The following is a 27,651-nucleotide window of genomic DNA, read 5'->3' on the forward strand; positions in this document are numbered from 1 at the left end:
CCCCCCCCTGAATGTAAGGACATTCTTCCCACTGCCCCCCCCCCCCCCCCCGAATGTAAGGATGACATTCTTCCCACTGCCCCCCCAATGTAAGGAGGACATTCTTCCCACTGCCCCCCCAATGTAAGGAGGCCATTCTTCCCACTGACCCCCCAATGTAAGGAGGCCATTCTTCCCACTGACCCCCCACTGTAAGGAGGGCATTCTTCCCACTGACCCCCCACTGTAAGGAGGGCATTCTTCCCACTGACCCCCCACTGTAAGGAGGGCATTCTTCCCATTGACCCTCAACGTAAGGAGGGAATTCTTCCCACTGACCCCCCAATGTAAGGAGGCCATTCTTCCCACTGACCCCCCACTGTAAGGAGGGCATTCTTCCCACTGACCCCCCACTGTAAGGAGGGCATTCTTCCCACTGACCCCCCACTGTAAGGAGGGCATTCCCAGCATTTTAGGTGTGGGCACAAATTGGTGACAGCTTGCGGCTTCACAGCTCGATGCCTGCTGCACAATGTGAATGGTCCCGCAGTCCTCTGGAAACTGTCACGTGTTCCAGAAGACTGCGGAGGTGGGGGGGGGGGTGGAAGAGAATGTCCGCTTCCGATCACCTAGGTAATCACAGCAGAAGTGGGAGCGAGTACTTTTCAAAATCAGGTACCCCCTCCCCAAAGGTGCCAATCCTTCATGCCAAGCAGGGAATGAAGCCTTAAAGTGTAACTCCACCCAAAAGGGGAAGTTCCGCTTTAAGGGAGCCGTAGGTATCCCCTCGCAACTTTTTTTCAATGGTTAGAAGGCAGGTGTAGGATAAAGGGCAGTGGTGTCAGTGTAATCTAATTGCCATAGTGACAGAGTCACAGCAAGCAAGTACAATTTATAGAATCATGTTTATTATTCTTTACCAGGAAGAGGTGACCTTTTACTGTCATGGTCCCTCCCTGTAGCAAACGACAGGAGAGCAAATTCAGTGCACTTGGTTTTCAAAAGACATGACTGCCATCTAGTGGTCTGATGCAGTTATGTTTAGCTGTTAACTGACAAACTTAAAGGATAAGTCCACATTTACAGCATGTTACACCCATATTTAGGATGTACGTGTAACATGCTCTAGCAGTCCCGTGGGATAAAGGGTGGAGGTTCTTCTCCCCACACCCGCTGTTACTTCCTATAAACAGGTGTCTGGGAGGTAGATACAGAGGAGAGTAAACTGTGCCAATCAAGCCAGGATGAACATCAGGAGCAGCAAGACAATGCATCTGTTCACATAGCCAGCAGGCCCCACCCCAAGTAAGTGTCGACACGCAGGAAAGACAGGAAGTGTGGTAATGGCAGGATCGCCGGCAGAAAAAAAAAATGCAGCCACCAAAACTAACGAATGAGCATCTGTAATAAATGAAATTTTTTTTTTTGGGATAAATACATTTTAAGAACAAGCCTACAACTGTCAGATACCATCAGCTCAGCCAATGCTGCAGATCACAATCAATGAAGCTGATGAATGAAGGTAAGTGCCCAGGTGACTTCGTTGTGATGTCAGCTCTTTCTACAAAGCAAGATAAATAACAGAACAAGGAAACGTGAAAGCAAAACAAAAAGGTTTATTCATTGCATTTTAGCCTGTTACAAAAATACAAAAGATTTTCCGTTGAACTATCTTACACAGTGTGTACAGATTTTCTGATAAAATAAAAACATAAAATATTCCCATTAACACAGACAAGCTGCAGTACATCCTACTCAAAAGGCGCCCCAGAACACCACCCACAACATACTACACCCCAACAACACATCAACTCCGGGAGGGCAATGACACCGCTTCCATTGTCTTTAAGGAGGTTTCCTTGCAGCACTTGGCGTCTCCACTACCTCCAACAAAGCCAGTGTGTGGTTGGTGTCCCCCCCCCCCATTGTTTATGGCAGGTCATGGAAAATGCATTGGAAGAAGATGACAGATACTTTGTAAAAACCACAGGGAATGGTACTGGAAAATGCTGGGGAGGATTTCAGTGGTCCCCAAGAGATTTAATATGGCAGCAGCCACTTAAGGGCTCGTTCACGTTGTGGTAACGGCAACAAACCTTAAAGTGGTTGTAAACCTCAGACATGAAATATGAACAAAGCATATCCCTCTAGTGTGTACTTGTCTCAGTCCAGAGCACGAAGTGTGATATCTGTCCCCTGCCTTGCTCCTCTCCAATCTGTAGGTATTGTCTGGCACGTTTTCCTGGCACCAAGAGAAAAATGGTGCTGGGGAGGGCGCTCCAGCACACAGCCTGTGATTGCCAGCCTCAGCTCTGTTCCTGTGTGCTGTGCAAAGGAGGGTGTGCCCAGTGCCAGGACAAGGTCATCCAGTGCCCAGGGCAGAGATGGCGAATTCTGCCCCCCCCCCCCATTTATGATGAGCAAGCTTAGAGGATCTGTTTAGGAGGTGCGCAACCCACACCTCCTCCTGGCTCTCTCTTTGCTGTTCCCAGTGCCGGGCTGACAGGAGTAGGTATGCCGCTGTCACTACTCCTGTCAGCCTTGCAACAGAAGGAACTCAGCACAGGGTGCCCCCATACCTGCAATAAACTAATGCCCCTCCTGCCCTCCCCTTGCCCCTGCCCTGGGTGTGCCCCTTCTCTCCAATCAGCTCTCAGAGCACTCCTCACTGATATAACTTCAGCTGCCCCACCCCCTGCTTTTCAAAGCTGAGAAATCCTGTGTAAATTCTGCACTTTAAGTGGATGCAGAGAAGAGAAGACTATAGATAAACAGGTACAACTTGTGTAGGAAGATTTGTTTCATCTCTGTGTATCACATGAGGCCAGTTAATTCACTGGTTATATGTGAGGGTTTACAACCACTTTAAGGGCTTGTTCATACTATCAACAGTCACCTGTGATTTTCTGCACTGGATAAAACACAAGTCACTGGCTATAGTACAAAGAAAACAATTGGCATGATGTGCAGTACAGTGCAGAGCGAAAAATGCAGCACGTTTGCTTTTTTTCCCCCCCCCCCACAGCGCACTGGATGGCACCACTGCCTGCACAGTAAAATGGTGCATTTTACCATGAAGGCTAGTGTGCAGACCTCTGAAAAGAGATTTGCAGTGAATTGCTTTTCAGTATAGCAATATGACTTCTTCTGAACACCCGTCGTAACCTCACCACAACTGTTCGTTGAAAATGCTGCCCATGTAAAGGAGTCTGTGTAATGCGGTACCATTCATTCAAAATGGCACCCCACTGCACCTTGCTGACAAATGAACATTGCATCACATGGCAATCCATGCCCATTGTCAAGGTGCGTGGAGTTGAAATTCAGAATGGCAGAGCATTGCACCAACATATGTACCATGCGTTGCTGTGTTTTGCAGCAAAGCTCACAAAAACACAGAAGTTACCCCAAAGTGACGGTGAGGAGGATCCCTTAAAATGAAATACTACTTTTGGGGGATTTGGCCTTTAACCAGTCCCTGTTAGGCGACGGCTACATGGGCGATTTGTGAGAATGCGGTCATGCGACTAAAACCCTTAACCGAACGCAGGATTTTAATTCAATCACGTTTGTGATTAGCAGCCTATAGCCGCTTCATTCTGCGATCTGATGTACAGAAAACAATGAGGTGATCACCATCTCCTTTTTAAAAAGCGAATCATCACTTTTGAACACGAAGACAATCAGTTCGCCTGCAGCAGTGATGGCATTACTGCCTGGAGAGCCAATGGGCTGATCTTTCCCAGAATATTGCCACCGGGAAAACTTCCTGCTTTAGAACAAAATGCATACAGACAGACATTCGCAGGAGCAAGGGAGCTCTAGCATAAAAACTCCCACTGCATTCACCTACCTGGGGGGCCCCAAGTGGTGCGCACAGCCAGCCATACAAGTGCACACTGCTTGCTCTAAGGTCTCATGCACATTGGGCATTTTTACAGCTGCTGTTTTGGGTGTCAGACATTTTTTCCCACAGCCAGAAACCTCCCCAGCATGCTATCCTATGTGTAAGAGATGGTGAACTCTGCCCCCCCCCCCCCATTCATGATGAGCAAGCTTAGAGGATCTGTTTAGGAGATGCGCAACCCACACCTCCTCCTGGCTCTCTCCTTGCTGCTCCCAGTGCCAGACTGACAGGAGTAGTGATGCCACTGTCACTACTCCTGTCAGCCTTGCAACAGAAGGAACTCAGCACAGGGTGCCCCCATACCTGCAATAAACTAACGCCCCTCCTGCCCTCCCCTTGCCCCGGTCCTGGGTGTGCCCCTTCTCCAATCAGCTCTCCTTACTGAAACTTCAGCTGCCCCGCCCCCTGCTTTTCAAAGCTGAGAAATCCTGTGTAAATTCTGCACTTTAAGTGGATGTAGAGAAGATAAGACTGCAGATAAACAGGTACAACTTGTGTAGTAAGATTTGTTTCATCTCTGTGTATCACCCGGGGCCAGTGATTATCAGCCTATAGCCGCTTCATTCTGCGATCTGATGTACAGAAAACAAACAATGAGGTGATCATCTCCTTTTTAAAAGCGAATGATCACTTTTGAACACTAAGACAATCAGTTCACCTGCAGCAGTGATGGCACTACTGCCTGGAGAGCCAATGGGCTGATCTTTCCCAGGATATTGCCACCGGGAAAACTTCCTGCTTTAGAACAAATGCATACAGACATTCGCAGGAGCAAGGGAGCTCTAGCATAAAAACTCCCACCGCATTCACCTACCTGGGGGGCCCCAAGTGGTGCGCACAGCCAGCCATACAAGAGCACACTGCTTGCCCTTAGGCCTCATGCACACTGGGTGTTTTTACAGCTGCTGTTTTGGGTGTCAGACATTTTTTTTCCACAGACAGCATGCTATCCTATGTGTCCATGCACACCATGCTTTTATCAGCTTTTTTTGGCAGGGGCGTTTTCAGACTGTAAAAAAAACAAAAAAACAAAACAGAACTATGCGTTTGAAGGGGAGTTTTTCAGCTTTATAAATGCTTTAATGCTGCAAAACACGGCTATCCGGCGTTCATGAGGCTTTTGCGGGAGTATATAGATTTGCTAAAAACACAGAAAAACACTAAACAAAAAAAACAAAACAAAAACTAAACAAATGCAGAAAAACTTGCGTTTTTAACGTGGCATTCTACAGCTAACCCTACTGGTGTTTTTACAACATCCAGTATACATGAGGCATTTGGCTCCAGGAACACTAGTGTTTTTTTAAGCTCCTAAAAGTTATCAGCATTTTTTTTTCTGGTCCTAGAACAGCAATGGGCAAACTACGGCCCGCAGGCCGTATACGGCCCGGCGGACCTTTTATTCCGGCCCACGGAGCTTGATAAAAAAAAAAAAAAACAGCCAGGGCAGGCAAACATTGGCTGTCAGGATGTGTGTAGGCGGGGCAGCGTGAGGAACGTGAGGGGAGCTAGGCTCCTCTCACAGTCCGCCCTGAAGACCAGAACGGAGCGGGAACACGGCAAGAGGAACGCGCGGAGCAAAGGTAAGTAAATTGACACGGGGGGGGACTTGGCTTACTACTTGGGGGGGAATAGTACTATGGGGGATGAAATACTATATGGGGAATGAATTACTATATGGGGGATGAATTACTATATGGGGGATGAATTACTATATGGGGGATGAATTACTATATGGGGGATGAATTACTATATGGGGGATGAATTACTATATGGGGGATGAATTACTATATGGGGGATGAATTACTATATGAGGGATGAATTACTATATGGGGAATGAATTACTATATGGGGGATGAAATACTATATGGGGGATGAATTACTATATGGGGGATGAATTACTATATGGGGGATGAATTACTATATGGGGGATGAATTACTATATGGGGGATGAATTACTATATGGGGGATGAATTACTATATGGGGGATTAATTACTATATGGGGGATGAATTACTATATGGGGGATGAATTACTATATGAGGGATTAATTACTATATGGGGGATGAATTACTATATGAGGGATGAATTACTATATGGGGGATGAATTACTATATGAGGGATGAATTACTATATGGGGGATGAATTACTATAGGGGGGATGAATTACTATAGGGGGGATGAATTACTATGCTTATTATGGGGGAATATTACTATACTTACTATGGATGGCATGGTAGTGGCTGGGCCGGCCAGCAGCTAGTGGGGGGCGGGGCTCATTCATCTACTCTTGGTCCGGCCCCCGGGTCCAATATATGAACCCATTGCGGCCCTCAAGTCAAAAAGTTTGCCCACCCCTGTCCTAGAAGCTAAAAATAGTGTTCTCCTATGTGTCCATGCACACTATTTTAGGCTAGTAGTGTTTTTCAAGCTTCAGCAATTTTCAGCAGAAAAACGCTGAATGCTTCAAAAAAGCTTTTTGTCCCCTACATGTACTGTAAAAACACTAATGCTCCTAAACGCTTCTAAAAAAATGCCATTACCAGTATTTTTTTTATTCAGGGTTTTTTCCAGTGTTTTTTTCCCTAGCAACCGCTTAAGGACGACCCTATAGGAGATATACTGCTACAGGGCGGCACCTATGTGCAGAATCATGTACATCGTTCTGCATTTGCGGGTAGGGGGTGCATGCGAGTGCCCTACCCGCACCACCATTCGTGGCCCCAGATGTCAATCACCGGGTCCCGGCCGGTAATTACCCGCCAGTGCACGGAGATTACCGAGCATCTCCAACGGGGAAGATGATTGTAAACAAAACAATCTTCCTCCCTGTCAGCTCGAGCACACTCCTCGGGATGGCTGTGCACAGTACAGCCATCCTGATCAGTGTGCTTACAGTGAACACACCCCGCCCCCTAGTAAACCACTCCCAGCACACAGTTAACCCTTTGATCGCCCCTCATATTAACCCCTTCCTGCCATGTCATTAGTACAGTGTCAGTGCTTTTTTTTTATATAGCACTGATCACTATTGGTGTCACTGAAGTGTCAGTGACACTAAGTTAGTTCCCCCCCAGTGTCAAAATGTCCGCCGCAGTCCCGCTAAAAGTCGCTGATCGCCACCATTACTAGTGGAAAAAAAAAATCCCATTGTCTATACCACCATTTGTAAACACTAGAACTTTCACATAAATCAATGTACACGTATTGGGATTTTTTTTCTAGCAAAGACATGGAGCAGAATACATTTTGGCCTAAATTTATGACTAAATTTGATTTTTAAAATTTTTTACTGGATATGTTTAATAGCAAAAAGTCCAAAATATAGGTTTTTTCTAAAATTGTCGGGTTTTTTTGCTTCGAGCACAAAAAATAAAGAACCGCAGAGGTGACCAAATACCACCAAAAGAAAGCTCAATTTGTGGGGAAAAAAAGGACGTAAATTTCATTTGGGTGCAGCGTTGCATGACTGCGCAATTGTCAATTAAAGTAACGCAGCGCCGTAACGCAAAAAATGGCTTGGTCATGCCAATCCTCAGGAGGGCAAGTGGTTAAAAAACCCCCACTAGTGTGCATGGAGCCTTATAGTCGCGTGAACACAGATGATCGCTGTTTACCAATGTATGCACGTATGAGGCATTTTCCCCAAAAACATTCGTGGCTCCCCAGGCACAGCGAGATTTACGCTACAGCTGCCTTGTGCCTGCCAATGCCCAAAAGTACCCAAATGGTGACCATGAAAGTATACTTTAAAAACAAATCCTGCAAAAGCTTTATAAAACACTGAATATGACGACAACAACTAAATAAATACTAGTTTAGGTCAGGTGACACTCATTCCACATTCAAAGAGCCAATTTGTCTTCGGCCTCATTCACATGGGCATGCCAATATATACCCACGTGGGTTGCACAGGAGCTCTGTGTAGACCCATGCAGGCAGCCTATTCAAATCAATAACAGGCAGCCGACTGCATGGATCTGCATGCACATCCCAGAGTGTACATCCGTGCAGGTCTGATGCATGGATCAGAACACAATCTTTCTGCATCTTGATCCGTGCGTTGGACTCACATAGATGTACACTCTGGGATGCGCAAAGAGATCTGTGCAGCTGGCCGCCTGTCATTGATCTGACTAGGCTGCCTGCAATGGACACCTATGCATTTGGTATATGCGTATGGATTTGTATGCCAATGTGAATGAGGCCCCAAAATTTAAAATTGAAAACAACCTTTCCAGTTCACACAAGTCAGTCAAATAAGTAATTCAAGTTAGCACTCCCAAAGCTTAAAAAAAAAAAAAGATAAAAAAAAAACACAACTACAAAAAAAAAGACACAATTTGCAAATTATAGTTATAAAAAAGGGACAGTCCACCCAAAAAAGGTTTCAGATTTGGCAGGCCGAATTGCCCACTGACTTCCTAAAAGTATCAAGGACTCTCTACAGCCAAAAATCTGCTATAATTACTGAGGAGGTCCCACTTTTGGGTTCCCCAAGAATTTTAGATCACTGAAAATACTAAAAGCAGGAGTAAGACTCCCTTTCTTGGCGGAGTCATGGAACTGGGCATGAAATTATTGCTGCTGAGATCCAGAGAAATAATAGGGAACCAGAATCTAAGTGGACTCAATTTTATAGAGGAGTTAAGAAGAAATGATAAGAACCCGAAGAGGAAATCATTATTTATGTCAAAGTTTAAAGAGACCCTGTCACTGGACCATTTGCTTCCACAACAATCTTCCAATTAGATTTGTGTATTTGACATTTTCTGCATATTTACTTGCAAAATCCTCTCTTGTGTAGACATTGAAATGTCCTGAGACTGCTGTTAGGTGCCACCATCTTGAATGAAGTCGGCAGCCTCAGCAGAATCAGAGCCGCTCTATTAGTGTTCCCCCTTCACTCCTCCGGCAGACTACTACATAAAAGGAGTGGAGGACACCCCCAGAACAGGGAGGGTTATGACGTCCAAAAAGGGAGTGGGCTGTGCCACGGAATGGACTCTAGTAATCCACTATTTATTTCCACTATCTAGTAATCCATTATTTATGGAAAGGAAATACTTTTTTTTTTTTTAATACTTGACGAATTTAAGGGTTTTATCGGCTACTTTTTTGATGACACAGTCTCTTAGGGCGTTAACACTACATGCGTTCCGGTGTTTTTGTTTTTTTTCCTGCATCCAAAAACACACAGAAAGTAGGTTATATGGTTGTCAATGGCAAGGTTCACACCAGTGCTTGCAGTTCCGAAGCCCGAGGAAAAAAAAACAAAAAAAAAAACCACAGGCTGCATTTTTCCTGCACAGAACTGTACTGGAACGCGGTTAAAAAAAAAACCCCATAAAACTACAGAACACCTCCAAAACGCATAAAAAAAAATGCACTGGACCCCAAATGACCCAAAAAAGGAGGAAAAAAAAAGCATCTTGAATGCATCAAAAATGCGTAAATAAAAATAAAACATGCAGAACACATCCAGACTGTTTCTATGGTGTGAACCAGCCCCACAAAGTTACATGCAAAACTGGCTGATCAAAATTCAGGTGTGGTGTGATCCCCACCAGCAAGTAGAAGGAACACAAAAAGGAAAATCATCCCTCGCTGGTTTTTCAAAGCCCAGCCAGAATTTTTTTTTTTTTCCATTTTAAATTTTCAACAGGCTGGGGAAGGGATAGAACCTCTCTTGGGTTTTTATTTGCACACAGTCCCCATTGGAGAGACGTTCCTTAACTTCCTATTAGGGCGGGAAGTTAGCGGGGACTACAAGAAAAAAAAAAATAATAATATTACATTGCTCTCCTTAGAAAAAGCTCAGGTTAGGAGATCGCTGTACAGACAACCGGCAGGTATCCACATAGAGGAGAACGCGTCCCCAGCACACCACGGATTCATGATATGCAGTCCACAAGTCTAATTCAACCACTCGCATCACAATCTGTGCGAGTGTAATGTTTTGGAGCCACACAGCCTGCGCAGAGCAGAGCTGTGGGAGGGACCCAGCAGGCTGCCTGCAGAAAACTACAGGAGGGGGCGGAGACCAGACCAATCACCCTGCACAAGTTGAGAGGGCAGCAGTGAGCGGTCTGTATTACAGGAAGTTCCTGTACAGAAGGAAAGTGTAGACAATACTTGCTTGGCCTGGAGTTCAGCTTTAACTTTAGCACATTGATGCTTCTTTAACACAAGAGCTGATTTTCACACTGCACCTCTGTGCTGCATACTGGCTGGAATGGGCTTGGAATACAATGCGCAGCAGCTGAGAAGAATATACCAGACAGTAGTGACATATACGAGGCTCAATTCACAAAGCTAACATACCAGGATACACATTTTAAAAAAAAAAGTGACAGTTATTTTCACAGTTGATTCCAAAGAAATTGAAAATGACAGTCAGATGGCTGAACAGAGCGTTTTTTAGGCTTGTGTAAAGCTTTGTGAATTGAGCCCAAATGAACCATTTTGTGATATTGTTTGGAAATTAAATTTCCACTTTACAGCTTGCGCAAATCCTACCTTAATCTGGATAGCCAGCAGTGTTTTGTGCTTTTAACCGAAACTGTAAATATATTTTAATAACATTGCTGAGGACCGCTAACGAAAACCTAGATCATCTTATACTATGCTGTAATCAAATATTAATACAAAAGTATTATAACATGATTATACTGTACTGGAGCAGGAAGGTTGGCATGAAAGCCAGGCAACTAGCATTTTCAGGAGATCAGCAGTCCCTATTTTTCTCATAAAAAGACAGACGGAACACATCAAGGCTCCTAGACCAGAGTATTTTGAGTCATCTTGAGAGATCTTAACAAGGTACAAAGTTCTACTTGCAAATTTGCCTGGCTTTATAAAAAGATAAGGTGCATTAAAAGTGCACTTCATTCCAGCCAAAACTGTAAATTCAGATTTAAGTGGAGTACCCTACAAAGATCCCACTACCACAAAGCGCACATACACAAAAGATGACAGCTGATTGGCTGCAAAGGGTAATACACACTGCATATTGTTCCCTGTCTTAACAAAACGGCCACACCCACCAGGTACTTTTACTGTCATGACATGGTGGTTCTTGTGTGGCCAAATGACCCGAGAGCTATGCCAGAGATTACACAGCTATCAGTGGGGCCAATCATGCCAGGAAGGTCCCCAGCATTAACCCAAGCAGAAAAGGAATACCCTGGTTCTCCAGTTTGGGGGCTCATCCGGGATTAACACCACCATGCTGGGAAAAAAAGGAATGGTTGCAAAACCTAAAAGGAAGTGATTGAATCAGGAGGTCAATGGTGTAGTGGAGTAAATATTGTTATAAGACGACCAAAAAACATTCACAACTTTCTAATGAGGGGTTCCGAACCCCTCGCTGTTCACATTATATCAAGTTATTGGTTGCCAAGCATACAACCTCTGGAATATCAGAAGTGGAGAATTTAAGTCTACAAGCTATACAGACAAACAGCAAAGCAGCCAGAATCGGCAAAAGGTAGAGGGAAGCATTGTACATAGTCCATTATGTACAGTAATACTTTACCACAGGTGTTGAGTATTGCATAAAACACAGTGTTTTTACCAAAGAAATGAGTCTATCGAAAATAAAAACTATGCAAAACTCCAAAATAATCTTTTTTTTTTTAGCAAGCGTTGTGTCATCCCGGGCCTCTGTTTTGTAGAGGTAAAGTCTGCAAGCCTGACCAGGAAGACAAAGAACTGAATTCTGGGCCAAGGTCACTCGGAGGAACTGTATCTGGAGTAGGTGGTCATGACCGTTCTTCAGTAATGTCCTTTTCTGGCTGGAAAGTGAAAATAAAAAAGGTCACCAATACAGTCATGTCAATGTAATGACAATGAGAAATGTATAAAGAGATGTAGTTGGATGGCCAAATTCCAGCCAAAAACTTTTTATGGGCAGGTATTAGCCTCTGTCACCATCAGATTTCCGCTCTTTTCCTTTTCAGTATAGGAAGGGATGGGAAATCTCCACAACAGACAAAAAAACATTTTCAGTAGAGCCAGAAAAAGTTAGAACCTCTAAAAATGTTTTTGCCCAGGGGATAACAGTAGAAAAAAAAAAAAAAAAAAAAAAAGAAGGTGGATTTGGGCTTTTGCATTCAAGCTAAAAAGGTTCCTATTTCATGAAACAACCCTTTCCACTATAGGATTTTGAACATAAGGGATACATCCTAAAAAAAAAAAAAAAAACTTCAGTTTTTAGGATGCATCCCTTACATTCAGTTCATCTCTGCTCCAGCCATTGTTATTACTGACATTTACCAGCTGTAAAAATGACAGCCCATTATTTTTTTTTGTTTTGCAAAGCAAGAGCCCTTGTTAAATGCAGCTGTTCCTGTGTAAAATGACACTTGCAGATAGTCTGCAAGTGGCAGTAAGTAAACACAATGCAACAAAACTATTGTATCATTGTAGTTGCTATTTCATTTATGTCTGACCTATGACCTGCTTAAGACAAAAACAAGTTACTTACATTTAGTAAATAAATAAATAAAAATTGTATTGTCTGCAAGTGTCAATGAGTAAATGCCACAAGTCCATGTATTGTTACATTGTATTTACATGTGGATCCAGCAAGGCCCCAAGGTCAACAGAACTAGTGTCCTCACTGGAAGATTTCCCCTCTATTACTTTTCTGGGGAAAAAATATTTGGGATTTTCTTTTGCTTTTAATGATAATTATAAAAACAGGACAAATGGAGAGGCTGAATCTCCCTAACCTGCATAGACAGCAATAAAAACCTCATAGGTGTTCTAATTCCTCTTCACTCTACTCAAACCCAAAAAAGTAGTTTAGTTATACTGTAACTCTGGTCCATAAGGGATGTGCAGGTACAAAAGCTGAAGTGGTTAAAGGTTTCACCCATTTAAAACTGGAAATGCATTTTGCTGCCACACCTGAATTGTGACACAACCTCTGTAATATGTCAGAGTCCTGACCTCAACCCGACTGAAATGCTGTGGCATGACCTTAAGAGAGCGATTCACACCAGACATCCCAGGAATATTGCTACACTGAAACAGTTTTGTGAAGAGGAGTGGTCCAGAATTACTCCAGATCGTTGTGCAGGTCTGATCTGCAACTACAGGAACTGTTTGGTTGAGGTTATTGCTGCCAAAGGAGGGTCAACCAGTTATTAAGTCCAAAGGTTCACATACTTTTTCCTCCCTGCACTGTGAATGTTTACATATTATGTGCAATTAAACCATGGCAACATTTAATGTTTGTGTAGTATTATGTTCAGCAGACTGTGTTCTTCTATTGTTGTGACTTAGATGACGTTCAGAGCACATTTTATGCCCAATTCATGCAAAACTCCACATAATCCCAAGGGGTTCACATACTTTTTCTTGCAACTGTACACTACATGTGATCATATATCTGCCAGAAAGGTACAGAAAAGAACATACCTGTTACACAGGGTGGTGGGGTTTAGGATTTTGCGGTGCGTTTCCGGAGACTCTCCCTGGAGAGATCGTTCTCTGGCGATTCCTCATTGTCCGCCGAGTCAGACTTTGCCTCCTTCTCCCGTTCTTCCTCCATCTGTTTTAGTATTCTGGCAGCCTCGGGACTCAGTTTTTCTGAAAAATTGTACAGCAACTAGGATTAGTAAATACAAGTGGTCACTTGATGAGCAATATTCAGCAAAGTCACTAGAAATGGAGAATTAAAAGGTAACTATGGGAGATTGTCCAATTTTATTTAATTACAAAAAAATTAAATAAAATACAGAATTCATCAACTTATCTTTAAAATATTGTTTGCCATAACTTATATAACTTTATAGAAAAAAAAAAAAATACACATTTAAAAACACAAGGAACTCCAATGATGTGCTGTTTGCACAGGATGGTGGGCTTACTTAAAAGAAAGCCCAGCACTGCCGGTACATTGGTTGACTGCTTCTGCAGACTAAATTCTGAGGAGGTCCCATCACTTCTGAGAGACAAGACAGAAGAAAAATATCCCTTCTTTTTTTCCTTTCAGGTGTATGTGCACACAAGTACAAAATTAGATTCAGGTAGAATCCACACTGACTTGCTAAAATCGTATTGTGAAGTGAAAAAATGCTAACTATGGTGAAATGAAAACAAAAATTAAAACGTATAAATACTGTAGCCGCTAGTGCACACAACCCATGCCTCAGTGGGAAAAATTATACAATCATATTGCGAAGTGAAAAAATGCTGCGCTACATGAAACAATGGCACAATCCTTGTATAACAAAAAAAGTGAAAAAAAAAAAAAAAAAAAAAAAGATATATATATATATATATATATATCTATATATCTATATCGAGAGAGAGAGAGAGAGAGAGAGAGAGAGAGAGAGAGACAGACACACAGACACATACACTGTATAAACTTTTATTCATCAATTAAACAGAAGAAATACAGTCACGTTCCGGAGGTGTATTTGCACCAGGTATGATGAAGATCCAGGGATGTACTGATTGCTGCTGAGATGATACTGCCATCTAGTGTCTAATCAGTACATCACTGGATCTTCATCATACCTGGTGCAAATACACCTCCGGAACGTGAATGTATTTCTTCTGTTTAATTGATAAATAAAAGTTTTTTATAAGGATTAAGCACTATGTGGAGTTCTTTTTAATGAGGAATACGGCTGTTTCAAAGACGCTTATCAGGAGGGAGATTACTTTGGAGTCTTCATTCAGCAAGCTGATCTTCTGTGTCCATATGGGATAAAAAGTGCAGTTAGATCCTCCTGTAGCCTATCCAAAACTTAAAAAAGCAAAAACAAAATAACAGCTGGATTTTTAATACACATAATATAACTCACTATGATGCGGGTATCCCTGGGGTCGGTGCCTCTTTGTTGGACACAGGTAATCTGCCACAAACACCAGAAGCTGCAATAAAGAAAGAGCGCTATCAGACCAGACATATTTGCAAAACTGTAGCACAATGTGACAAGGAATAAATAATACAAATCTAACATACCAAGTCCCCGGTCACACTGGGTGTGACTTGGCATGCGATTTGAATGCCATGCGACTTGCAAATCGCATGCTAAGTTGCACCATATTGTCTGCAATTAGAGCAATCATATAGGGTGTAATATGTAAAATGTTCCAGCACCTTCCCCTCGTGACAGTTAGCAGGGGTTCCTCTTCCTGCATCCGCTGTCACATTTTAAAATCAGCAGGGCTCTGCCTGCAAAGTCCCGCCTGCCATAGCAGATGGCTTATAGTTCTCAATGGAATGAAAGGACATGCACAAGCACCCTACAGTTCATTGACACTCCAACTTTCAAACAGAAAGCCTGTATAGGAGGTACAGGCAAAAAAGCTTGAGGGTGTCTGCAGGAAGCTGGCATTGCACTCACGATCCACTGACTGCAGGTGCAATACTTTGCAAGCTCCTGGTGGAAAAATATATGCACTTTTTTTTTGCAAGAATATGTGCATTCATTATTTTTCCACAAAAGGTGAACTTCTGCTTTTGAGGTATGTGAAGAAAATGGAAACGTTTTATTTACAAATGTCATTAGGATGCTGAGAAGAGGTGAAGACGGAACGTGACTAATTTTGCCTGGTATGTACATTCAGTACCATTTTAAAAGAAATAAAACAAAAACGTGTTGCATATCTGTTCCTATTTCTCATAATGTCATTAAAGAAAAGTACAAATTCTTCTTTCATTCTGGAAGGTTCATAATGGATATAAAGTATAAGACGTGAGCATATTTAGAAAGCAGATAATGTTTCATGAAGGTCACATTCATAGATTTAAAAAAAAAATACCCCTTAGGCTTCAACATAGAATATCCTGCCTACTCACCAAACCAAGAATGAGACCTAGAAGTAGAGTGAGCAATCCGAATATGACATACGATCCCCAGACTGGAATACCCAAATCCTCAACGAAGTATTCATGACAGTACTGAAAAGACAGAGAACATCCATCACTACTGACAGCCAGGGCACACAGCATATGCAGGCTCAATAAACATGAATGATCAGTACATGAAATAGTTTACAACTGCCAGAGGAATCCCATGGGTGCTGCTGTAGAAATGCAGCTATTACTTATACTATAACAAGAAGCTATAATGAATTCTGACACACACAATATTGCCAAAAGTATTGGGCAGCACTCCAATTCATTGGATCAAGCATGTAGGCATGCAGACTGCTTCTACAAACATTTGTGAAAGAATGGTTCGCTCCAAGCGTGGTCCCGTGATAGGTTGTCAACTGTGCAAGTCCATCCGTGACATTTCCTGGTTACTAAATATTCCACAGTCAACGGTTAGTGGGATTATAACAAAGTGGAAACAACTGAGAACAACAGCAACTCAGCCACCAAGTGGTAGGCCACGTCACATGACAGAGCGGGGTCAGCACATGCTGAAGCGCACAGTGCGCAGAAGTCGCCAACTGTCTGCAGAGTCAATAGCTAAAGACTTCCAAACTTGGTGTGGCCTTCAGAGGAGCACAACAACAGTGTGTAGAGAGCTTCATGGAATGGGTTTCCATGGCTGAGCAGCTGCATCCAAGCCTTACATCACCAACTGCAATGCAAAGTGCTGGATGCAGTGGTGTAAAGCACGCCACCACTGGACTCTAGAGCAGTGGAGACATGTTCTCTGGAGTGACCAATCGCGCTTCTCTGTCTAGCAATCCGATGGACGTGCGAGTTTGGTGGTTGCCAGGAGAACGGTACTTGCCTTACTGCATTGTGCCAAGTGTAAAGTGTGATGGAGGGGAGATTATGGTGTGGGGTTTTTCAGGGGTTGGGCTTGGCCCCCTAGTTCCATTGAAGGTAACTCTTAAGGCATCAGCATACCAAAACATTTTGGACAATTTCATGCTCCCAACTTTGTGGGAAGAGTTTGGGGATGGCACATTTCTGTTCCAACATGACTGCACACCAGTGCACAAAGCAAGGTCTGTAAATACATGGAGGAGCCAGTTTGGGGTGGAGGAACTTGACTGACCTCAACCCCACAGAACACCTTTGGGAGGAATTAGAGCGGAGACTGCGAGCCAGGCCTCCTCCCCCGACATCAGTGCCTGATCTCACAAATGTGCTTCTGGAAGAATCGTCAAACCTTCCCATAGACACCCTCCTAAACCTTGTGGACGGCCTTCCCAGAAGAGGTGAAGCTGTTATAGCTGCAGAGGGCGGGGCCAACTCAATATTGAACCCTACGGACTAAGACTGGGATGCCATTAAAGTTCATGGGCATGTAAAGGCAGGCCAACCAATACTTTTGGCCATATAGCACGTGTGCATGTGTGTGTATACACACATACACTCCTTGTTTTACAAATAAATATTCAATACACAACAAAGAATTCCATGAGCACTATGGTATAGTTAAAGCAAGAGCACAGCAGAAGTAGCTCACTTTCTAACTGGCTCTGTCTGACTGAAATATCCAATGAAGACGTCCAATAAAGGAGCCACTGTTCTAAGCTTACTAGTTTGTGTGTAAATTTTAGCTTGAGCTATTAATCTCCTAACAGAAAGCTTTTTAGGACATATGGTAGGTGCATAAGGGGGGAAAAAAAAAAAAAAAAAAAGCTAAAAATGAAATAGTACATAGTGTTCCTTCATATTAAAAAGAAAAAAAAACTGTTTCAGGTCCATACAGACATGAGAGAAAGTTGGCTTTATACAACCAGTCAGTTATGGTTAGATTAGGGAATATCTGTACATCCTTGCAGCCCTACCTGACCAAGGCAAACAACCCCGCCCAAGCCTTTATTTTTAGTCAATCCGTGGGGTTGGATTCTTCCTTCTGCTAAGCCCTACCTACCCCTTCCCATGCCTCTACAGGCACAAACAGGTGAAACTCAAAAAATTAGAATATCGTGCAAAAGTTCATTTATTTCAGGAATGAAACTCAAAAGGTGAAACTAATATAGGAGATCGACTCATTACATGCAAAGCAAGATAGTTCAAGCCGTGATTTGTCATAATTGTGATGATTATGGCTTACAGCTAATGAAAACCCCAAATCCACAATCTCAGAAAATGAGAATATTGTGAAAAGGTGCAATATTCTCGGCTCAAAGTGTCCCACTCTAATCAGCTAATTCAGCCATAACACCTGCAAAGGGTTCCTGAGCCTTTAAATGGTCTCTCAGTCTGGTTCAGTAGGAATCACAATCATGGGAAAGACTGCTGACCTGACAGTTGTGCAGAAAACCATCATTGACACCCTCCATAAGGAGGGAAAGCCTCAAAAGGTACAGTCAGGTCCATAAATATTGGGACATCGACACAATTCTAACATTTCTTGCTCTATATACCACCATAATGGATTTGAAATGAAACGAACAAGATGTGCTTTAACTGCAGACTGTCAGCTTTAATTTGAGGGTATTTACATCCAAATCAGGTGAATGGTGTAGGAATTACAACAGTTTGCATATGTGCCTCCCACTTGTTAAGGGACCAAAAGTAAAGGGACAATTGGCTTTTCAGTTGCTCCATGGCCAGGTGTGTGTTATTCCCTCATTATCCCAATTACAATGAGCAGATAAAAAGGTCCAGAGTTCATTTTCAATTTGCATTTGGAATCTGTTGCTGTCAGCTCTCAAGATGAGATCCAAAGAGCTGTCACTGTCAGTGAAGCAAGCCATCATTAGGCTGAAAAAACAAAACAAACCCATCAGAGAGATAGCAAAAACATTAGGCGTGGCCAAAACAACTGTTTGGAACATTCTTAAAAAGAAGGAACGCACAGGTGAGCTCAGCAACACCAAAAGACCCGGAGGACCATGGCAAACAACTGTGGTGGATGACCGAAGAATTCTTTCCCTGGTGAAGAAAACACCCTTCACAACAGTTGGCCAGATCAAGAACACTCTCCAGGAGGTAGGTGTATGTGTGTCAAAGTCAACAATCAAGAGAAGACTTCACCAGAGTGAATACAGAGGGTTCACCACAAGATGGAAACCATTGGTGAGCCTCAAAAACAGGAAGGCCAGATTAGAGTTTGCCAAACGACATCTAAAAAAGCCTTCACAGTTCTGGAACAACATCCTATGGACAGATGAGACCAAGATCAACTTGTACCAGAGTGATGGGAAGAGAAGAGTATGGAGAAGGAAAGGAACTGCTCATGATCCTAAGCATACCACCTCATCAGTGAAGCATGGTGGTGGTAGTGTCATGGCGTGGGCATGTATGGCTGCCAATGGAACTGGTTCTCTTGTATTAATTGATGATGTGACTGCTGACAAAAGCAGCAGGATGAATTCTGAAGTGTTTCGGGAATATTATCTGCTCATATTCAGCCAAATGCTTCACAACTCATTGGACGCCGCTTCACAGTGCAGATGGACAATGACCCAAAGCAGACTGCAAAAGCAACCAAAGAGTTTAAGGGAAAGAAGTGGAATGTTCTGCAATGGCCAAGTCAATCACCTGACCTGAATCCGATTGAGCATGCATTTCACTTGCTGAAGACCAAACTGAAGGGAAAATGCCCCAAGAACAAGCAGGAACTGAAGACAGTTGCAGTAGAGGCCTGGCAGAGCATCACCAGGGATGAAACCCAGCGTCTGGTGATGTCTATGCGTTCCAGACTTCAGGTATAATTGACTGCAAAGGATTTGCAACCAAGTATTAAAAAGTGAAAGTTTGATTTATGATTATTATTCTGTCCCATTACTTTTGGTCCCCTATCGAGTGGGAGGCACATATGCAAACTGTTGTAATTCCTACACCGTTCACCTGATTTGGATGTAAATACCCTCAAATTAAAGCTGACAGTCTGCAGTTAAAGCACATCTTGTTCGTTTCATTTCAAATCCATTGTGGTGGTGTATAGAGCCAAAAATGTTAGAATTGTGTCGATGTCCCAATATTTATGGACCTGACTGTAATTGCAAAAGAAGTTGGATGTTTCCAAAGTGCTGTATCAAAGCACATTAATAGAAAGTTATGTGGAATGGAAAATGTGGAAGAAAAAGGTGCACAAGCAGCAGGGATGACCGCAGCCTGGAGAGGATTGTCAGGAAAAGGTCATTCAAAAGTGTTGGGGACTTTCACAAGGAGTGGACTAAGACTGGAGTAAGTGCATCAAGAGCCACCACACACAGATGGATCCTGGACATGGGCTTCAAATGTCGTATTCCTCTTGTCAAGCCGCTCCTGAACAAACAGACCTGGTCTGTTGCTCAGTGTTCCAAAGTCCTCTTTTCTGATGAGAGCAACTTTTGCATCTCATTTGGAAACCAAGGACCCCGAGTATGGAGGAAGAATGGAGAGGCACACACTGCAAGATGCTTGAAGTCCAGTGTGAAGTTTCCACAGTCTGTGTTGATTTGGGGAGCCATGTCATCTGCTGGTGTTGGTCCACTGTGCTTCATTAAGTCCGGGGTCAACGCAGCCGTCTACCAGGAGATTTTGGAGCACTTTATGCTTCCTTCCGCAGACGAGCTTTATGGGGATGCTGACTTCATTTTCCAGCAGGACTCAACCTGGTTCAATGACCGTGGGATTACTGTGCTTGATTGGCCAGCAAACTCGCCTGACCTGGACCCATAGAGAATCTATGGGGCATTGCCAAGAGAAAGATGAGAGACATGAGACCAAACAATGCAGAAGAGTTGAAGGCCGCTATTGAAGCATCCTGGTCTTCCATAACACCTCAGCAGTGCCACAGGCTGATAGCTTCCATGCCACGCCGCATTGAGGCTGTAATTGCTGGAAAAGGGGCCCAAACCAAGTACTGAGTACATATGCATGCTTCTACTTTTCAGAGGTCCGATATTGTTCTATGTACAATCCTTATTTTATTGATTGCATGGAATATTCTCATTTTCTGAGATTGTGGATTTGGGGTTTTCATGAGCTGTAAGCCATAATCATCACAATGATGACAAATCACGGCTTGAACTATCTTGCTTTGCATGTAATGAGTCTATCTCATATATTCGTTTCACCTTTTAAGTTGCTGCACTGAAATAAATGAACTTTTGCACGATATTCTATTTTTTTCGAGTTTCACCTATAGGTTCAGATGTTGCCAAAGTGTGTCAGTGGGTAGATTTAGTCACAATGCATGGCCAGATCCTTAAATTGTATCTAAACCCAAGAACATCAAGTAATCTACTGCAGCTTACCAATCTTCGGATGTGGTGGTTGCATTTCTTTTCTTTTTTTAGTTCTTTCCCCGAATTTTCACCTGGTGACCCTGCCAGTAGCACACTTTTTGTCCTAGGCTGACAACGCTCACTCAATGTACTGTATCTATTAAAGAGGAGCATTTTCATCCTAAGACTGGACTATAGAACACCACCCTTCTTCCCCTTCTTAATGGAGAAGTGTTGTGTAATCCAGAGATAGCTTGAAACAATGCTAATAGTGCAGCAGAGGCAGAGAGAACAGGAAGTTATAGTGCTCGGCTGGACACTGATAGAAGTCACAAGACTGCTCTAACTGCTGATGAGAAAAGGTAATACTTGCATTCCCATGTTCTGTGTACTGTGGGGAGACCGCGGGTATCGCGAAGGCAGGGTCCGGGGGAGACCGCGGGTATCGCGAAGGCAGGGTCCGGGGGAGACCGCGGGTATCGCGAAGGCAGGGTCCGGGGGAGACCGCGGGTATCGCGAAGGCAGGGTCCGGGGGAGACCGCGGGTATCGCGAAGGCAGGGTCCGGGGGAGACCGCGGGTATCGCGAAGGCAGGGTCCGGGGGAGACCGCGGGTATCGCGAAGGCAGGGTCCGGGGGAGACCGCGGGTATCGCGAACGCAGGGTCCGGGGGAGAGCGGATATAGCGAACGCAGGGTCCGGGGGAGAGCGGATATAGCGAACGCAGGGTCCGGGGGAGAGCGGATATAGCGAACGCAGGGTCCGGGGGAGAGCGGATATAGCGAACGCAGGGTCCGGGGGAGAGCGGATATAGCGAACGCAGGGTCCGGGGGAGAGCGGATATAGCGAACGCAGGGTCCGGGGGAGAGCGGATATAGCGAACGCAGGGTCCGGGGGAGAGCGGATATAGCGAACGCAGGGTCCGGGGGAGAGCGGATATAGCGAACGCAGGGTCCGGGGGAGAGCGGATATAGCGAACGCAGGGTCCGGGGGAGACCGGATATAGCGAACGCAGGGTCCGGGGGAGAGCGGATATAGCGAACGCAGGGTCCGGGGGAGACCGGATATAGCGAACGCAGGGTCCGGGGGAGACCGGATATAGCGAATGCAGGGTCCAGGGAGACCGGATATAGTGAATGCAGGGTCCAGGGAGACCGGATATAGTGAATGCAGGGTCCTGGGTATAGTAACACTTTAACAGACAAAATGGAAGTTAATGAATACCTTCAACAGGTACATTGATTCCCAACTCCATCTTCTGGTATAACAGAGAGCAGTGAGGATACAATATACAAGAATGATCCTACTTACCCGAATATACATTGATAGATGGAACAGAGCTGACATGCCGCTCATTCTGTAACAAAAAAAATCAGAAGAAAAATCTATATTACAAGATTCTGTTATGAGTAGACAAGACAAATGACTTCACACTGAATGTACATATACAACATGTGCATTCCAGTCCCTGGTGTTTTCCTGCGAGAACAGACCAATCACTCAACAGTGATGGCTGTTAGCAATATAGTATTTAGAGCTGCATAGTTCCATCCACATGGCTTCCACAATGTGTTTGGACTGCAAACCACAGACCTCAACATCCCAGGATAAAAATCTCATTATGTAGAGCCAAACATGAGAACATAGATATCACTGCGTGTCAGGAAATTCACATACCTAAGAGTTGCCACCATTTGGAAACTATTTTTATTAATATCCTCCAGCTGTGTTTTTTCTCAGAACAAATTTCCATCAATATTACGCAATATATTGTACCAAATTGTATTGTAACTGTATTATCTCCCGTTATATTGTAAAGCGCTGCACAAACTGTTGGCGTTATATAAATCCTGTATAATAATAATAAGTATTATCATAAGTTTGGCCTCAATCTAATGTCATCAGTTGAAAAATGTTATTGTGCCAAAAAAAGATACAGACACATGCCCCAGCTGACGCATTTCACCTAACCAGGGCTTAGTCATAAGTGTAAGCATCAGTAGGGGAGATGCTTACTTATAAATGACTCATATTTTAACACATACGGCTATTAACTGATAACGATTGTCCCTAAAGGTGCATTATCTAAAATTAACTAACAGTGACAAATCAAGATGACTAACTACATAAGTGAGCCTACTAATGAAAAAAAGTCCACCAATAACACATCATAAAAATGTACATACCTGAAACAAAAAAAAAAATTAATGTGTTTAATGTTTTTCTAATAAAACAGTGGAAAGATAATTGTAAAATAGGGAAAAAAGGACTGGGAGACAAACATGTAAAAGGGGAGATGTCTGAACAAAAGGGTTGAATAAGGGTAAGAAGGAAAGGAGGGGGGGGGCAGCATCATAAGAAGATGGAAGGAAAGAGAAAAAAAAGAAGATAGAAAGAAATTGAAAAGGCAAGAGAGAGAATAGAGATGGAGGGGGGAGAGACATAGTATGCCTGGACAGAGGGGTGGCGGTGGACGTGGTATGCCTGGACAGAGGGGTGGCGGTGGACGTGGTATGCCTGGACAGAGGGGTGGCGGTGGACGTGGTATGCCTGGACAGAGGGGTGGCGGTGGACGTGGTATGCCTGGACAGAGGGGTGGCGGTGGACGTGGTATGCCTGGACAGAGGGGTGGCGGTGGACGTGGTATGCCTGGACAGAGGGGTGGCGGTGGACGTGGTATGCCTGGACAGAGGGGTGGCGGTGGACGTGGTATGCCTGGACAGAGGGGTGGCGGTGGACGTGGTATGCCTGGACAGAGGGGTGGCGGTGGACGTGGTATGCCTGGACAGAGGGGTGGCGGTGGACGTGGTATGCCTGGACAGAGGGGTGGCGGTGGACGTGGTATGCCTGGACAGAGGGGTGGCGGTGGACGTGGTATGCCTGGACAGAGGGGTGGCGGTGGACGTGGTATGCCTGGACAGAGGGGTGGCGGTGGACGTGGTATGCCTGGACAGAGGGGTGGCGGTGGACGTGGTATGCCTGGACAGAGGGGTGGCGGTGGACGTGGTATGCCTGGACAGAGGGGTGGCGGTGGACGTGGTATGCCTGGACAGAGGGGTGGCGGTGGACGTGGTATGCTTGAACAGAGGGGTGGCGGTGGACGTGGTATGCTTGGACAGAGGGGTGGCGGTGGACGTGGTATACTAGGATTTTGCAAAAGTATTTGACACAGTTTCCCACACACGGCTAATGTGTAAAGTAAAGTTTACAGGCTTGGAAAAATCTGTATGTAAATGGATAGAAAGCTGGCTAAAAGATCGTAAAAGATTAGTGGTTAATGATTCATACTCTGAATGGTCTAGGGGTGTCAGTGGTGTACCCCAAGGTTACGTGTTATTAGTGGGGTACCCCAAGGTTCAGTGTTGGCACCCTTACTTTTTAATATATTTATAAACAATATAGGGTCTGGGATTAACAATCCCATTTCAGTCTGTGAAGATGACACCAAGCTGTGCCGTGGAATAACGTCCTTACAGGATGTCTCCAACTTGCAAGCCGACCTCAATGCTCTGTGTAATTGGGGGACTATGTGCCAAATGAGGTTTGACCACTTGCCCACTGGACACTTTCACCCCCTTCCTGCCCAGGCCAATTTTCAGCTGTCACAATTTGATTTGACAAATTGTGTGGTCATGAAACATTTGAATGTTTTTTTCACACAAATGAAGCTTTCTTTTGGTGGTATTTAATCACCACTGGGATGTTTTTGCTAAATAAAAATGAAAAAAAAAAAAAAAGACCAAAAATGCATTTTTTTCTTCATTCCTGTTAAAACATTTTGCAAATAAATAATTGTTCTTCATATATTTAGGCCAAAATGTACTCTGCTACATTTATTTGGTGAGAATAACCCAAATCAGTGTTTATTATTTTGTCTGTAGAAAATTTATAAAGGTCTACAAACTATGGTATATATCTGAAAACCAATCAATCCTGAAGTACTGATGGCTGATCTCATTTCTTGAGGCAGTACAAATACCCCCCTTGTGATTGGTACCGTAGTCCTCTGGGACCTGTGAAGTGTCCCAGAAGACTGCAGGGGTGGTGGGGGGGGAGAATGGTGAACGGAGCTGGAAGTGGGAGCGGGTACCTCTCAAAACCAAGTATCCGTTCCCGCCTCCCCCCTATAAAAATTGCCAAAATGTGGCAGTGGAGAGGGGGGAGGATGCAAACAAGGAGGGCTTCCCCTTTTGGGTGAGGCATTTGATCTCTGTATAAATACACAGGTGGTCCAACTAATGAACTCGGTATAGTTATTCACTTTAAAAGGTCATCACAGAGGACACTCTTTATGTCTGGAGGAAAAGAGATTTAGTGCCCAGTCAACCGCTGCAATTTCAGGATCGATTTGCAAATTGAAACTGCACCTGAAATGAATGTGAATGTCAGTGTCTTAACATGTGCGATTTGCTGCGGCGCGATTTCTAAAGTAGTTCTTGTATTACTTTTTCTGCAGTTTTGTTGTGATTTCACATACATAGCATGTAATGGAAATCGCATGGCAAATTGCAAGAAATTGTTGAAAATCTTCACAAGTGACAAAGTCTTCAGAAATCACACACAAATCGCACAATTTTAAATCGCAGTGGTGTGACTACTGACAATCTCCAAATACAGAAAGGTTTCTTCACAGTAAGAGCAGTAAACATGTGGAATAGACTCCCTGAAGAGAAGGTTCTAGCCAGCTTTGTAGATGGTTTTAAAAAAGACCTGGATGCATTCTTAAATGCACAAAATGGGCTGCACAGTGGCTAAATGGTTAGCACTTCCGCCTGGCAGTACTAGGTTCGTTGGTTCGAATCCCAGCCACGGCACCTCCTGCCTGGAGTTTGCATGTTCTCCCTGTGCCTGCGTGGGTTTCCTCCGGGTACTCTGGTTTCCTCCCACACTCCAAAGACATGCTGGTAGGTTAATTGGATCCTGTCTAGATTGGACCTTGTATATGAATGTGAGTTAGGGACCTTAGATTGTACACCCCTTGAGGGTTAGGGACTGATGTGAATGTACAATATATATGTAAAGTGCTGCGTAAATTGACGGCGATATACAAGTACCTGAAATAAATAAATAAAATATAACTAGATACTAAAATTTATAGGTAATAATACCAGATGTCAACCAATTGCCTCCTGCGCTGTCAGGAGGGAATCCTCCTGCTGAAGCATATTCGATTATGCTTTATTGGGGGTTCTTGCCTTCCTCTGAATCAACTGCAGATATAGGATTGTGTACATGGTGGTTTTGGTATTTTTTTTTTTTATTGGTTGGTTGAACGAGATGGACTTATGCCTTTTTTTCCCAACTCGACTAGCTACTTGACAGGGAAGAATAATCACTCCCCCCCCCCCATAGTGTTACTGATCCTTTCTATGCCAGCTGCCTTTATTTTTATTTTTTTTTTACTTACAGTAGAGAGTCTGGGCTCAACCACGATGACATGGGTTCTAGCCCCTCCCACTCCTTCTCATTCACGAAGTTGATGAAATCTTTGTGTGTTCTGGCTCCTTGGTACTTCCGGAAAATCCCATCTTTACAGCTGATTGAAAAGACACGAAAGTTAGAACAAAGCAAACCACTTTCCTGGAAATACATATAATGCACCAAAATGGACTGGTTTTTTTTTTTTTTTTAGTTTTTTTAAAAAAGGTGAATTAAAAAGAGAAGTACAGCCAAAGCTTTTTTTTGGTTGTACTTCTGTGGATCACAGGAGTGCAGTTTGTTCTGCACTCCTGTGACCCATTTTCCGCCGTCAGCTGACTGAAGCCCGCCGTCAGCTGACTGAAGCCCGCCGTCAGCTGACATCACTGAGCTAGTCCAGGCTGGGGAAAGGTCCCGACTTTAAAGTCGGGATCCACCCCAGAGTCTGGAGCAGCACCCGGCTCAGCCTCATCACCAGCAATCCACTGAGAGCCCGAGTCAGACTTTTGGGTTTTAATACTGCTTTCGGTTCACATTTGTGTAAATGCAGGATGCTGGAGAGCAACTATAGCCAGGGTGCCTTGGAGAGGAGACGGCGCTGGACCGGCCCCACTCCTTATTACCCCACTATCAGTCACTCATCACTCAGCCACATTTTTGTCTCTCTTGATCAACGTCTGATTCCGAATGTTTGGTCGAATCGGATATCGATTGTTCACTTTCCTTGAACCGTGTATGGCCACCATAGGGAGAGGTAAACTGCACTATTAGAATTTTGTTCTTGGTTTTAGATACAATTTAACCCATCTCTCTCCTTTGTGATGCCTTTAGAGCAATATAAAAGTACGACACATTTCACCTTCTCGTCCTGGGAAGACCAAAATAAACAAGTGACATTTAGAACATGGTAATAACCTCTTGCCGCCCATGTAATGCATGTGTGCTGCGGCAATGAGCGGGGGCCTGAACGCCCACACGCCACACATGCACCCATGGGTGGATGAGGTTTCTGTGCTGAGAGCACGTTCCCAGCACAGGGATTCTGCTATCAAAGACCGCTTCCAGTCTCTAGTAATGATCGGGACCGGCTCACAAAGATGCGACCACTGTGCCAGACAATCACAGCGACCTGAAGGGCCAGTCCTTCCCACCCTCCCATACATGAAGACCTTGTTAGGGACTCCGTGGCTGGGAGGGACGGGGTTAACGTATGATGCTCTGACTGTGGTGCTGCCATAGGCTGGTATAGAAGGG

At 44.1% G+C, this 27,651-nt stretch overlaps 1 protein-coding gene across 1 annotated transcript in view; it reads right to left on the reverse strand.

Annotated features, from left to right (window-relative positions):
• Window positions 1-1,575: 1,575 nt before the first annotated feature.
• Window positions 1,576-27,651, reverse strand: part of TMX1 (thioredoxin related transmembrane protein 1) — a 29,136-nt gene continuing 3,060 nt past the window's right edge. The window contains exons 4-9 of the mRNA XM_089665809.1: window positions 26,387-26,515; window positions 22,291-22,336; window positions 15,709-15,810; window positions 14,708-14,777; window positions 13,311-13,481; window positions 1,576-11,680 (exon numbers count right to left, since the gene is read on the reverse strand). Of these exons, the coding sequence (XP_089521935.1) occupies window positions 13,333-13,481; window positions 14,708-14,777; window positions 15,709-15,810; window positions 22,291-22,336; window positions 26,387-26,515 (496 nt within the window). The 3' untranslated portion in view covers window positions 1,576-11,680; window positions 13,311-13,332. The remainder of the gene's footprint in view (window positions 11,681-13,310; window positions 13,482-14,707; window positions 14,778-15,708; window positions 15,811-22,290; window positions 22,337-26,386; window positions 26,516-27,651) is intronic.

This window comes from Staurois parvus, unplaced genomic scaffold, assembly GCF_062004578.1.
Source record: "Staurois parvus isolate SC_StPar_1 unplaced genomic scaffold, SC_StPar_1.0 ptg002360l, whole genome shotgun sequence".
In the NCBI taxonomy this organism is placed as follows: domain Eukaryota; kingdom Metazoa; phylum Chordata; class Amphibia; order Anura; family Ranidae; genus Staurois; species Staurois parvus.